The following is a 14,358-nucleotide window of genomic DNA, read 5'->3' as shown; positions in this document are numbered from 1 at the left end:
ATTCACCAATTTTTAAAAAAAATGTATTTATTTGGTTGTGCCAGGTCTTAGTTGTGGCATGTGGAATCTAGTTCCCTGACCAGGAATTGAACCTGGGGAGCTCGGATTCTTAACCACTGGGCCATTGGAAGTTCCTCTAGATTCACCAGTTTTTAACATTTTGCCACATTTGTCTCCTCTCTCTCCCTCTTTCTCCTCCCCTCCACAGTATTTTTTATGAACTATTTAGAAGTAGATTTTACACATCACACATCTTTATCCCTTTAATACTTCACTGTACATCTCGTATAAATGAGGTTATTTTCTTACATGACCACAGTGCAGTTATCAGATTCAAGAAATTTAACATTGATAACAACATTTTAATCTACTGACGATGAATTTCATCCGTTGTTCCAATAGTGAGTGTTTTTCCCTTAGAAGATCTAGTCTAGGATCACACATTCCACTTAGTTGTCGTGTCTCTTCAGCCTCTCTGCCTCTTGATCTGAGCCAGCTCCTCAGCCTGAGCACCCTTGACCCTTCTGGAGAGTGCAGGCTGCCTTGTGAACCGTCAGTGCTGCCGTGTGTCCGTCTTCCATGCATCACGGTGGATTCGTGTCGTGCAGCCGTATATGTGCTGTCGTGTCCTCAGACCACAGCTGGAGGCACGTGACAGCTGCACATTACTGGTGACATTAATTTTGATCACTTGTTTCTGATATTGTCCCCATCTCCACAGTACAGCTGTTTTCCTTTTGTAATTCTGAGTATTTTTTAAGGAGTTAGATTATATGTAAGCTTTTATTTTCCTGTATTAAAAAGGTAATAATGCTATAAAATACAGATAAACGTGAAGAAGACACTTGGGTATTTAACTTTCTAGTCCCTTATACACATACAGATGTGTAAGGGACTTTTTAAAACCAAAAAGCATGGTACTATGTAGCTTTTATTTTTTTCTCACCTGACAATATCTGCTAAGTATCTTACTGCATCTTCACCCACAAGGTGTCATACAGAGAAGAGTGTGAGTGAAGGAGCCAGACATGGCATGGAGAGGGTAGCTGGGAGCGGGGACCTCAGGCAAATCAAGCAGTGAATTAAGCACCAGATAAGCTTCAGAAGAAGTGTATGTATAGTCAGAGCATGGTGCATAAACTATACAAAGTCATAAATGTGAAGCAGTTGTTGGAAAAGTTTCCTGTTTCTGACTGGAGCCACGATTATTACTAAGCAATTAAGGAGCAATTACTTTTGATTATTACTAATAATTACAATTGATTATTACTAAGCAATTGAACAATTAAGAAAAAGGCCTATCTTATTTATAGGTATAAAATGTAATTCATGGCGGAGGAAATGGCAACCCAGTCCAGTATTCTTGCCTGGAGAATCCCATGGACAGAGGAGCCTGGAGGGCTATAGTCCAGTGGGGCGGGGGGTCACAAAAGAGTCAGAAACAACTTAGCAACTAAACACCACACATTCAATCCAATTGTTGGGAAACATTTAAATATCTTTGGAATAACTTGAGTATGTGAGTTGACTTTCTTAACCATAAATTTTATAAAATTTAAATACAAGAATATCAAACCAGTCCTAAAGGAAATCAACACTGAATATTCATTGGGAGGACTGATGCTGAAGCTGAAGCTCCAATACTTTGGCCACCTGATACAAAGAGCTGACTCATTGGGAAAGACCCTGATGTTGGGAAAGATTGAAGGCAGGAGGAGAAGGGGGCAACAGAGGATGAGACAGTTGGATGGCATCACTGACTCATTGGACATGAGTCTGAGCAAACTCTGGGAGATAGGGAGGACAGGGAAAGACAGGGACAGGGAAGCCTGGTGTGCTGCAGTCCATGGAGTCTCAAAGAGTCGGACATGACTTAGCAACTGAACAACAAAATGCCCGTCAAAGGTTTCTGATGAAAATTTAACATCCAAATCAAAATGTGCCATTAAAAATGTACACTAGAATTCAGACTCAGCATGAAAAAAACTGTTAAGTGGTTTATTTATTTGTCATTGATTACATGTTGATGTCATTGTTTTACTATATTAGGACAGATAAAGTAGATTACTTAAAAAATTAAAACTATTCTAACAAAGTGACATGCTTTAGAGTAGTAGGGAAAATACCTAGAAACTTTATTAGCATTCTAATTATTTTTGTTCATGTTGTGTCAGTTGTTGATTTTATAGGACAAGGCAGCTATTAGGCCTTTGGCATCTCTAGGTCTAAGGCACTCTAGCCTCAACCCCTTACCTCTTCTAGCTGTGGGCCCTTTGTTTTTTCCTAGAGGAAGTTTCCAGTGGTCAGCCTAGAAATTTGGTACACACACTTTGGTTAGAAGCTTGAGTTTTGCTTTGAAATTATCTTTTTATAACTTCTCAAGAGAATTTCTGGAAGCTTCAAAATTCTTGAAGACAAAATCCATGTTTCTTCTCTCACTGATATAAATGATGAAGTCAGATTAAGGAGTTCTTTGACTCAGTTTCAGTGTGATTGAAGGTTTGCTCTGGGAAACTTCCAAAAGCTGTGTTCTTAATCAGTGAGAAAACACTTCTGCTTCTAAGTACCTGGGAAGTGTGAACAGTTCAGTTCAGTCACTCAGTCGTGTCTGACTGTTTGCAACCCCATGGACTTCAGTAGGCCAGACTTCCCTGTCCAAGGTCAAATCCCGGAATTTACTCAAACTCATGTCCATTGAGTCGGTGATGCCATCCAACCATCTCATCCTCTATCATCCCCTTCTCCTGCCTTCAATCTTTCCCAACATCAGGGTCTTTTCTAATGAGCCAGTTCTTTGCATCAGGTGGCCAAAGTATTGGAGTTTCAGCTTCAGTATCAGTCCTTCCAATGAACACCCAGGACTGGTCTCCTTTATGATGGACTGGTTGGATCTCCTTGCAGTCCAAGGGACTCTCAAGAGTCTTCTCCAACACCACAGTTCAAAAGCATCAATTCTTTGGCAGCTTTCTTTATATTCCAACTCTCATATCCATACATGACTCCTAGAAAAACCATAGCTTTGACTATTACTTTGGTTGGCAAAGTAATGTCTCTGCTTTTTAATATACTATCTAGGTTGGTCATAACTTTTCTTCCAAGAAGCAAGCGTCTTTTAACTTCATGGCTGCATTCACCATCTGCAGTGATTTTGGAGCCCCCCAAAATAAAGTCTTGTTTCCACCATTTCCACATCTATTTGCCATATAGTGATGGGACCAGATGCCATGATCTTAGTTTTCTGAATGTTGAGCTTTAAGCCAACTTTTTCGCTTTCCTTTTTCACTTTCATCAAGAGGCTCTTTAGTTCTTCACTTTCTGCCATGAGGGTGGTGTCATCTGCATATCTGAGGTTATTGATATTTTCCTAGCAATCTTGATTCCAGCTTGTGCTTCATCCAGCCCAGCGTTTCTCATGATATTCTCTGTATAGAAGTTAAATAAGCACAGTGACAATATTCAGCCTTGACATGCTCCTTTCCCTATTTGGAACCAGTCTGTTGTTCCATGTCCAGTTCTAACTGTTGATTCCTGACCTGCATACAGATTTCTCAAGAGGCAGATCAGGTGGTCTAGTATTCCCATCTCTTTAAGAATTTTCTAGAGTTTGTTGTAGTCCACATAGTCAAAGTCTTTGGCATAGTCAATAAAGCAGAAGTTGATGTTTTTATGGAACTCTCTTGCTTTTTCAATGATACATCGGCATGTTGGCAATTTGATCTCTGGTTCTTCTGCCTTTTCGAAATCCAGCTTGAACATTTGGAAGTTCACAGTTCATGGACTGTTGAAGCCTGGCTTGGAGAATTTTGAGCATTAGTTTACTAGCATGTGAGATGAGTGCAATTGTGTGGTAGTTTAAGCATTCTTTGGCATTGCCTTTCTTTGGGATTGGAATGAGAACTGACCTTTCCCAGTCATGTGGCCACTGCTGAGTTTCCAAATTTGCTGGCATATTTGAGTGCAGCACTTTCACAGCATCATCTTTTAGGACTTGAAATAGAGTTCAACTGGAATTCCATCACCTCCACTAACTTTGTTCGTAGTGATGCTTTCTAAGGCCCACTTGACTTCACACTCCAGGATGTCTGGTTCTAGGTGAGTGATCATACCATCCTGATTATCTGGGCTGTGAAGATCTTTTTTGCATAGTTCCTCTGTGTATTCTTGCCACCTCTTCTTAATATCTTCTGCTTCTTTAGGTCCATACCATTTCTGTCCTTTATTGTACCCATCTTTGCATGAAATGTTCCCTTGGTATCTAATTTTTTTGAGATCTCTAGTCTTTCCCATTCTATTTTTTCCCTCTATTTCTTGAACAGCATTTCATTAAACTCACATTACAGCATTAAACAATAGGTACGGATGTGAGAGTTGGACCATAAAGGCTGAGCACCAAAGAACTGATGCTTTTGAGTTGTGGTGCTGGAGAAGACACTTGAGAATCCCTTGGACAGCAAGGAGATCAAACCAGTCAATCCTAAAGGAAATCAATCCTGAATATTCATTGGAAGGACTGATACTGAAGCTAAAACTCCAATCTTGTGGCCACCTGATGCAGAGAGCTGACTCATTAGAAAAGACCTGCTGGGAAAGATTGAGGGCAGAGGAGAAGGGGGCAAAAAAGGATGAGATAGTTGGGTGGCTTCATTGACTCAGTAGACATGAGTTTGAGCATCCTCCTGGAGATGGTGAAGAACAGGGAAGCCTGGCCTGCTGTAGTCCATGGAGTTGCAGAGTCGGACATGACTGTGCAACTGAGCAACAACAGACTGTATGAAATTTAGCAAATCCATATTTGCTAACCCTGGTAACAGTCAGCCACTGAAGGATGGGCATGAAAGAATAATGAAAATGTTCAATGAAAAAATATTCTATTTTCCTGACAAAGCTTAAGCTGGGCTGACTAAAATCTAAGTTAGATTCCTAGAGTGGGAACCAAGTAGCTGTGGTTTCATGCCCCTGCAAGTCTGGGTTACAGCTAATACCTTCTTGCCCCACCTTTCTGTCTTTATAAAAGCTTTCTGTTTGTACTACCCCTTGGAACACCTTTCTAGTTCATCAGCTATTGAATAAAGTCAATTAGGTCTTAAAATTGATTCCATTGAATTTTATTTTTTAATACTCTATACAATTTATACATTTAAAAAACATTTTAATCTGAACATTTTCAAACATTTAGTAATATGACAAACTCCCACATATCTATAACCTAGATTAAATAGTATTTTGCTAAATTTGCTTCATTTGTTTTCTAACTGAACTATTTTATGGTAAATCCCATACATCATATTTCTTAATCTCTTTAAAAATGTGCTTTAAAAAAAAAGCCCATAGTACCATTATCACACTTGAGAAAATCAACAATACTCCTTTAATATTTCATCTCTGGTCTGTATTTAAGTTTCTCTAATTGCCCCCCAAATGTCTTTTTACAGTTGGTTTGTTTATATTCAAATAAATATCCTCACCTTTGGTAAGATTTTTTGGAGCCCTTTAGTCAGAATTAATCATCTGTCTTTGGCACCAAATCATGTAAGAATTACCCATGGAAAGTAAATTGGAAGAAACGTGATTTACCATGCCCCATTCCCAGAATAGTGCCTAGGCTACTATTACACAAAACTGCATTTTGAAAAGCAACGACTATGGCAAAGGAGAGCTCTGAGTTTAATTCAGCTTGTGGGATCCTAGCTCCCCCACCAAGGATCAAACCCAGGTTCCCAGCAGTAGAATCTCAGAGTCTTAATCTCTGAGCCACCAGGAAATTCCCAAGGGCTACACATTTTAATTTTAACTTGTGGGCCATGATAGATTCCTATAAGATTTCCTTTTTCTCCTCCTTTCATCCTATAAACAATTCATCTTTAATCGAAATGAGGTTTTCTTGGAACCTTCTGACAAACTTTAGAAATTCTGCAGAAGGAGCATTAAAAGGCTTCTTTGATTCTGTTCAATACAAATTGTTCAGTCACTCAGTTGTGTCTGACTCTTTGCAACCCCATGGATTGCAGCACACCAGGCTTCCCTGTCCATCACCAACTCCCGGAGCTTGTTCAAACTCATGTCCATCGAGTCAGTGAGGCGTTCCAACCACCTCATCCTCTGCCGTCCCCTTTACCTCCTGCCTTCAATCTTTCCTAGCATCATGGTTTTTTCAAAGGAGTCAGTTATTCTCATCAGATGGCCAGAGTACTGGAGTTTCAGCTCCAGCGTCAGTCCTTCCAATTTATACTCAGGACTGATTTCTTTTCGGATGGACTGGTTGGATCTCCTTGCAGTCCAAGGGACTCAAGAGTCTTCTTTAACACCACAATTCAAAAGCATCAATTCTTCGGTGCTCAGCTTTCTTTATAGTCCAACTCTCAGATCCATACATTACTACTGGAAAAAGCATAGCTTTAACTAGATGGGACCTTTGTTGGTAAAGCAATGTCTCTGCTTTTTAATATGCTGTCTAGGTTGGTCATAGCTTTTCTTCCAAGGAGCAAGTGTCTTTTAATTTCATGGCTGCAGTCACCAGCTGCAATGATTTTGGAACCAAAAAAAAAAAAAAAAAAGTCTCACTGTTTCGATTGTTTCCCCATCTATTTGCCATGAAGTGATGGGACTGGATGGCATGAGCTTCTTTTTCTGAATGTTGAATTTTACTTTCCTCTTTCACTTTCATCAAGAGGCTCTTTAGTTCTTCGCTTTCTGCCATAGGGGTGGTGTCATCTGCATATCTGAGGTTATTGATATTTCTCCTGGCAATCTTGATTCCCGCTTGTGCTTCATCCAGCCTGGCATTTTGCTTGATGTACTCTGTGTCAGTTAAGTAGGCAGGGTGACAGTATTCAGCCTTGATGTACTCCTTTCCTGCTTTGGAAGCAGTCTGTTGTTACATGTCCAGTTCTAACTTGCTTCTTGACATGCATACAGATTTCTCAGGAGGCAGGTCAGTTCAGTTCAGTTCAGTTCAGTCACTCAGTCGTGTCTGACTCTTTGAGACCCCATGAATCGCAGCACGCCAGGCCTCCCTGTCCATCACCAACTCCCAGAGTTCACTCAGACTTACGTCCATCGAGTCTGTGATGCCATCCAGCCATCTCATCCTTGGTCGTCCCCTTCTCCTCCTGCCCCCAATCCCTCCCAGCATCAGAGTCTTTTCCAATGAGTCAACTCTTCGCATGAGGTGGCCAAAGTACTGGCGTTTCAGCTTTAGCATCATTCCTTCCAAAGAAATCCCAGGGTTGATCTCCTTCAGAATGGACTGGTTGGATCTCCTTGCAGTCCAAGGGACTCTCAAGAGTCTTCTCCAACACCACAGTTCAAAAGCATCAGTTCTTCAGTGCTCAGCTTTCTTTATAATCCAACTCTCACATCTATACATGACTACTGGAAAAACCATAGCCTTGACTAGACGGACCTTAGTCGGCAAAGTAATGTCTCTGCTTTTGAATATGCTGTCTAGGTTGGTCATAACTTTTCTTCCAAGGAATAAGCTTCTTTTAATTTCATGGCTGCAGTCACCATCTGCAGTGATTTTGTATCCCCCCAAAATAAAGTCTGACACTGTTCCCACTGTTTCCCCATCTATTTCCGATGAAGTGATGGGACCGGATGCCATGATCTTCATTTTCTGAATGTTGAGCTTAAGCCAACTTTTTCACTCTCCTCTTTCACTTTCATCAAGAGGCTTTTTAGCTCCTCTTCACTTTCTGTCATAAGGGTGGTGTCATCTGCATATCTGAGGTTATTGATATTTCTCCCGGAAATCTTGATTCCAGCTTGTGTTTCTTCCAGTCCAGCGTTTCTTATGATGTACTCTGCATAGAAGTTAAATAAGCAGGGTGACAATATACAGCCTTGACGTACTCCTTTTCCTATTTGGAACCAGTCTGTTGTTCCATGTCCAGTTCTAACTGTTGCTTCCTGACCTGCATACAGATTTCTCAAGAGGCAGGTTAGGTGGTCTGGTATTCCCATCTCTTTCAGAATTTTCCACAGTTTATTGTGAATACAAACTACGAAAAATGTTTAATTTTCTTTGAAGTAATCTACACACGTCTCTAGTTACAACTTGGGTTACACAGGAAGAATTAGGTGGTAGTAACTGGGTTAGAAGTTATATTTATGTTCTGCTGTATATAAAACAATTATTTGCAAATAACAATTACTACTGATTGAATGCCTACCTCAGGCAAAACAGAATGCTACATTCTTGGGATACAGTCTACCATTTTTTCCAACTCCCTGCTGAGCTAGGTTTGTCCCCATTTTATGAGAGTCATAAAGCCTAAGTAGTTTCCTGAAGTCAGTCAGCTAATAAAGTGTGGCCGGGATGGCCAACTGACCTGAACTCAGGTCAGTTTGAACGCAAAGTCCATGACTAGAACTAAAACCGAGTGACAGAGCTGGATCTGGCCCTTCAGAGAACGCTGTCTTCGATTTTACATTGTTTTACAAATTTTTACATTTTTTTAAATAACGGAGCTTGCACTCTTGTCTTAATTCCAGTTGCTATGAGTGGGGTGCAGAAAGAACAGAGATATTGTCAGACAGAACTGGGCTCTGATTGCATCTCCACCACTTACTGGCTATACGACTAGAGCATCTCTGAGCCTAAAAAACTTCTCTTGCAAAAATGTCGAAAAGATTCTTGTACAGCATCTGGCACACAGATTCTGATTTAATTATTATTCCCGTGATTCTGCAGCCTCCTGCATGTTCCATGCAAGGTTTGGCTGCTAGCTTGCTGCTGCTACTGCTAAGTCGCTTCAGTCGTGTCCGACTCCGTGCGACCCCACAGACGGGGGCCCACCAGGCTCCCCCATCCCTGGGATTCTCCAGGCAAGAACACTGGAGTGGGTTGCCATTTCCTTCTCCAATGCATCAAAGTGAAAAGTGAAAGTGAAGTCGCTCAGTCGTGTCTGACTCTTCGCGACCCCACTGACTGTAGCCTACCAGGCTCCTCCACCCATGGGATTTTCCAGGCAAGAGTACTGGAGTGGGGTGCCATTGCCTTCTCTGGGCTGCTAGCTTAGGGGGCCTGCTAGCTTAGGGGTGAGTTAAAACTGGACAAGATAAAGCCAGCCTTCAGGGTCGTCTAAGAAATCTTCTCTTGGAAATCTCTCCAGCTGATTCTTTTTGTTTCGTCCTCACATTCTGATTTTTTTTTTAATGGTTAAAAAATCAAGACAAGGAGGAATTATTCTGAAAGGAACTTTACAGTTTTATGTGTGCACATCCCATTTTTGGAGCTTTTAATGTGACTTGGATTGATTCTAATTTACTTGCCTGCACCAAGGAGCCTCCCATGGGGCCCCCATTTCTGCGGCTCCTTTCCCGGATCTCCTTTTACAGGGGCTGCTTTTCACCAGTTTTGGCTATCCGAGCTCTCCTGGTTCTCAGTTGCAGGGGCGCTAACGGTCAGCCTCGGCTCGCTCCGAGCGGAGGTTGAGAATCGTGGCGGGCGGCAGGGGGCGCTCGCGTCCGGCTGCTCGGCGACTGAGGACCCGGAGTCCCGCAGGGGGCGCCCAGTTGCCGGGCACCCGGCAGGGAAAGCAAGTCAAGCACCGCACAGCACCCGCGCGTCCCGCGTGACCAGAACGCTCCGGCCGGCCTTCCGGAGCGGGCGGGGTTGGTATATAAGGCGCGGGGGTTGAGGTCAGGATTCGGTTCTGGGCGTTAGCATCGTCCGCTCGTGAGGTCCCGCCGGATCCCCCAGGTGAGCCTCCCTCGGATGAAGGCGCTGATCATCTGGCTCGAGTCTGGCTTTGGGATACGTTAGCCGGTTTGGCTCCCACCAGGTTGAGTCCTGTTAGCTGAGTTTTGATCAATATTTTGGATTTTTCCCCCCTCCCTATAGATTTGGATTCTACTGTTAAGTCATCATGGGCTTCATCCAACTCCTGAGGAAAAAGAAGGAAGTAAGTTTTTAAAGCAATTGAAAATTTTGACTAAAAAGATTAACTTTTAAAGATGAACAGATGGTGCCGATTTGGAGAAAGTATAAAATGATATAGAGCTATTTTATTATATTTCAAGTATTTCGCACTGAAACATCGGACTATTTTATTCTCTGTTAGCTTATTCCTTTGGTGTTTTTCATGACCGTGGCAGCGACTGGAGCTTCGGCATTTGCTATGTATTCCCTTCGAAAAACCGATGTGATGTAAGTAAGCATTCATCATTTATTGAAACGTTTTTAGTAGTGTTAGGTTGACCTTCAGTTTATGAAATGCATGGTATCAGTTTCCTGGTTTTTCCCAGAGAATAAGAATGTCGAATTGTGAATTGGGAGTCAGGCCAGAAAGCATCCAGGTTTCAGAAGGCTATTAAATGATGATATTGATGGAGTAAGTTTGTTTCTTGTATCTAAATATCCTTTCATCCATTTCAACCTTTCATCCTCCTCTTCTCCTGCAGCAAAATAAAGTTGTTTTTTTTTTTAAGCATACATTTTGAAATGTAAAGTTCTTGGATAGTCTTTTGGGATATATATCATCAATCTTAAATCATCATTTTAATGACATTTTAAAATGTCAGTTTACTAGAAAGGTCTTTCCTAATGTGGTAAAGTTGACTAATTCAGTTGTCTACAATAAACCTAATTTCAGCCCTGGATATAAGGTAAAATACCATGTATCCTGGACTATAAGGAACAGAAAAACTTGAAACTCATCTTGGCCCAATGCAGGGCTCCATAGGCAGTAATGGGAGGTTCTGGCAGTTCACCACCTACAGGGTTCAAGCTGAGCCCTTCTGCCCCTCCCAGAAACTGGGGCAAGAGCTTAATTTGCTTGCTCTTAGCCTGGCACTTCTGCTCTCATTGCTCTCAGCTTATGAGAACATTTTCCAGTCTAGCCCCATAAAGGCACTACAGACCTTGTACCCTGCAGAGAAATTGATCCTTAATGTGTGAGCCAAACTGTGAAGCTTTTTAAAGAACTGTTCCATCAATTTCAGTTAGCAATGAATGCCTAAGTATGCACTCTTCTGTCCCTAGAGTAGTATAAACCCAATATCAGAGTTGGTTTAAATGCACTTACTCTAATGTTTAATCAGCTTTCTTTTTCCTTTAGCCTTGATCGAAAAAGAAATCCAGAACCTTGGGAAACTGTGGATCCTACTGTACCTACAAAGGTATTGCTACATTAAAATATGATTTATACTTAGCCCAAACCTTAGCACCTTTGTCTGCAAAACAGATGTAATACCTTTCATGTTTAGGGTGCCATTTAGTGTAGTGTTAAAAGAGAGTGCTGTAGGATTGTGGAGATCTAGTTTACATCCTTGCTCTGTTATTCACAGGTGATTTTAGACAATTTGGTCTCTCTGAGGTTCTCAGAATCTATAAAATGGGCACAGTAATATTAGGCCCTGCCTCAGAGATTAGAGGCTTAAAGAAGATAAAGTAGATAAAGCCCTTTAGCATGGTGTCTGGCCCATAGTAAGCACTCAGATAATTAACTTTTATCATTATTGTGATACATCATCTCCTTTTTTAACTTAATTTTTATTTTATGTTGGAGCATAGTTGATTTCCAGTGTTCTGTTACAATAGTTTCAGGTGTACAGCAAAGTAATTCAGTTATATATATACACGTATATACACATATATACATATATCCATTCTTTTTCCAATTCTTTTCCCATATAGGTTATTATAGAATACTGAGTAGAACCTCCTGTGATAGGTCCTTGTTGTTTATCTATCTTATATAAAGAAGTGTATATATGTCAGTCCCAGACTTCTGATTTAGCCCTTTTCCCCCCTTTCCCCTTTGGTAACCATAATTTTGTTTTTGAAATCTATGAGTCTGTTTATGCATAATCTCATTTTATCCACTGTTTATCAAAAGTTAATATAAAGTCTACTGTGATAAATAACAGGAACTCCTAAAAACAGCAGTGGCATTCTCTTTAAGCAAAATTAGCTAATATCCACTCATCCAAATGAATAGATTTTTAAGACTCTTGAAAAGATTTTTTTACATTCTAAATATTTTGAAAGTAAACATGTAGTCTGTTGGAATGAACACGACTTAAACTGTCTCCAGAAAGTTATGTGTGTGTGTGTGTGTTTGTGTTTAAACAAAGCATTCAGATGACACAGCTTGACTTAGAAAGAGAAGGGCGTCTAGGATCTTTAAAGCTACCTACATCTCCCTGTTCCTGGGGAAATAGAAAACGTGTGCGAATAAATGAGAATCTCTGAATGTGAGTTCTTTGGAAGTCAAGACTTGTCCTCAGCTCTCTGTCTTTCCCCTTATTGTGTAACTTGGATCATTTGTACCTTTGTTGAGTAAACACAGTGAGGAGATTTTAAGTGCCTAGCTCTGTGCTAGGAACATTATATAGCCACTCACATGGAACAGATACACTTTTTGAACTTATAGTTCACATAAAATCATAGGAAGTAAAAAAATCTAGAATCTGTTCAGTGGAAACGGGGTAAATGTATATGATCTTTCTCTCCTGTAACACTCAGGAACCCAAAGACTTTATTTAGAGGGATAGAACCAGTACATGTTGCTGTTTTAATTCGAGATGGGAAGAGGTGATTCTTTGGCTGCAAATGTTATGTGATACTTTTTCCAGAGGGAACTATGTACAGATCTGAAAAGGGGATCTGAGGATGAACAGATCCTAACAAAACATTTAAATTTTTTTTTATTTTTTTAAAGCTTGTAACAATCAACCAAGAATGGAAGCCCATTGAAGAGTTGCAGAAGGTCCGAAGGGCAACCAGGTGACCAGTCCTCGCCTTTTTCTTCCAAAGAGTACTCTATGAATCTAGTGGAAACACTTCTGCACAAACTAGATTATGGATACCAGTGTGCGGAAATGCTTCTGCTACATTTTTAGGGCCTGCCTACGTTTTTGGACTCTGGATAAGGAATTATAAAGGTAGCACAGCATAACCACATAGTCCCAAAATAAGATTCTATGTTGCTTTGTGTATTGAAATTTTTGTGTTTATAATGCCCAAATGTTTTCCTATAAAGGTTTAATTCGATTGTCTATAATAAAATACAACCTGTGCAAGATTTCTTAAAGATCACGTACATATTTAAATGGAGGGGAAAGAATTTTTTATGGGGGCTAAACACATTTTGAAGCATGGAGATTCACTTTTTTTTTTTTTGAGATTCACTTTTAAATTTTATTTATTTTTAGTTTTTAAAAGATCTTCTTTTTTTTTTTTACTTTTTTTTTTTTGGTATTTTGGTCATGCCACACGTCATGTGGGATCGTTCTCCCACCAGGGATTGATCCTGGGCCTCCAGTGAAAGCTCTGAATCCTAACCACTAGGCCACTGGGTACCTTCATGGAGCTTCATCTTGTAAAAATAACACCCCATGCAAATTTCTGTGTAATTTTTCCAAAGTCATTCATTCACCAGAGAGCTGTTGAATATCTGCTGTTAGCCATGCACTGTTCTCGTGCAGCCGAGGTAAATCAATGAACAAAACCAAGTTTTGGAGGGAGAGGAATAAAAGATGGCAAGTACAATGAGGAAAGGGAAGACGAGACTGGAGTATGAGATTTTGGGATTCGTCTTGGAGGAAGTACTAGGATTCCGGCGGTGGTGGGAATGTGGCGTATGTGAGACTGGCCCTCCAGATGCCAAGGCTAACGGTGGTGCTCATATGGGGAGGGGAGGATGGAGAGCACCCCACAAGTTTGGGGCTTCTCTTCACTCTGGCCAGTGGTCCAGGGAGATCAAAGATGCAATCAAATCCATCATGCCCCTTGGCGCTCCCCCTTGACTGTTCCTGAAAAAGAGACCAAATAGAAAATAGCTTTTCATTAACTTTTTTTAAAAATTGAGATATATTCACAGAGCATAGTATTTAAAGTTCTCAATTCGGTGGTTTTTTAGTAAATTCATGAAGTTTTACATTTCCAGCACCTAATTCCAGAACATCTTCAGCACCCTAAAAAAACCTACTTCTGATCCCTCTGTCCCCAACCTCAGGCAAACACTAATCTTTGTTCCTGTGGATTTGCCTATTCTCTGTACTTCAGATAAATAGGATCATACCTTATGTGACCTTGGTGCTTAACTCTTAACAGCATAATGTTTTCAGGATCCCTCTGTGTTGTACCATGAATCAGTACTTGGTTCCTTTTTATGGCTGATATTCCATTGTGTGGATATGCCACATTTTGCTTATCCATCAGCTGACAGACATTTGGGTTGTTCCTACCTTTTGGCTGTTACAAAGAATGCTGCTGTGAACAGCCATGTGCAAGATTTTGTGTAGCCATATATTTTCATTTCTCTTGGGGATATACCCAGGTTCATTGACTCTTATAAAAACCATAAGTCCCTTTTTCTAAATTTCCATCTGAACATAATAGAAATTTAAGAG

At 40.6% G+C, this 14,358-nt stretch overlaps 1 protein-coding gene across 1 annotated transcript; it reads left to right on the top strand.

Annotated features, from left to right (window-relative positions):
• Nucleotides 1-9,676: 9,676 nt before the first annotated feature.
• C10H15orf48 (chromosome 10 C15orf48 homolog) lies at nt 9,677-12,909 on the top strand. The gene is made up of 5 exons (XM_052647227.1): nt 9,677-9,703; nt 9,845-9,905; nt 10,065-10,150; nt 11,061-11,121; nt 12,666-12,909. Exons 2-5 carry the CDS (start codon nt 9,870-9,872, stop codon nt 12,732-12,734), a joined length of 252 nt encoding a protein of 83 aa, XP_052503187.1. The 5' UTR covers nt 9,677-9,703; nt 9,845-9,869; the 3' UTR covers nt 12,735-12,909.
• Nucleotides 12,910-14,358: the final 1,449 nt, after the last annotated feature.

This window comes from Budorcas taxicolor, chromosome 10 (genome assembly GCF_023091745.1).
Source record: "Budorcas taxicolor isolate Tak-1 chromosome 10, Takin1.1, whole genome shotgun sequence".
In the NCBI taxonomy this organism is placed as follows: Eukaryota; Metazoa; Chordata; class Mammalia; order Artiodactyla; family Bovidae; genus Budorcas; species Budorcas taxicolor.
Note: the sequence above shows the minus strand (reverse complement) of the source record. Positions and strands in the feature narration are given on the sequence as shown.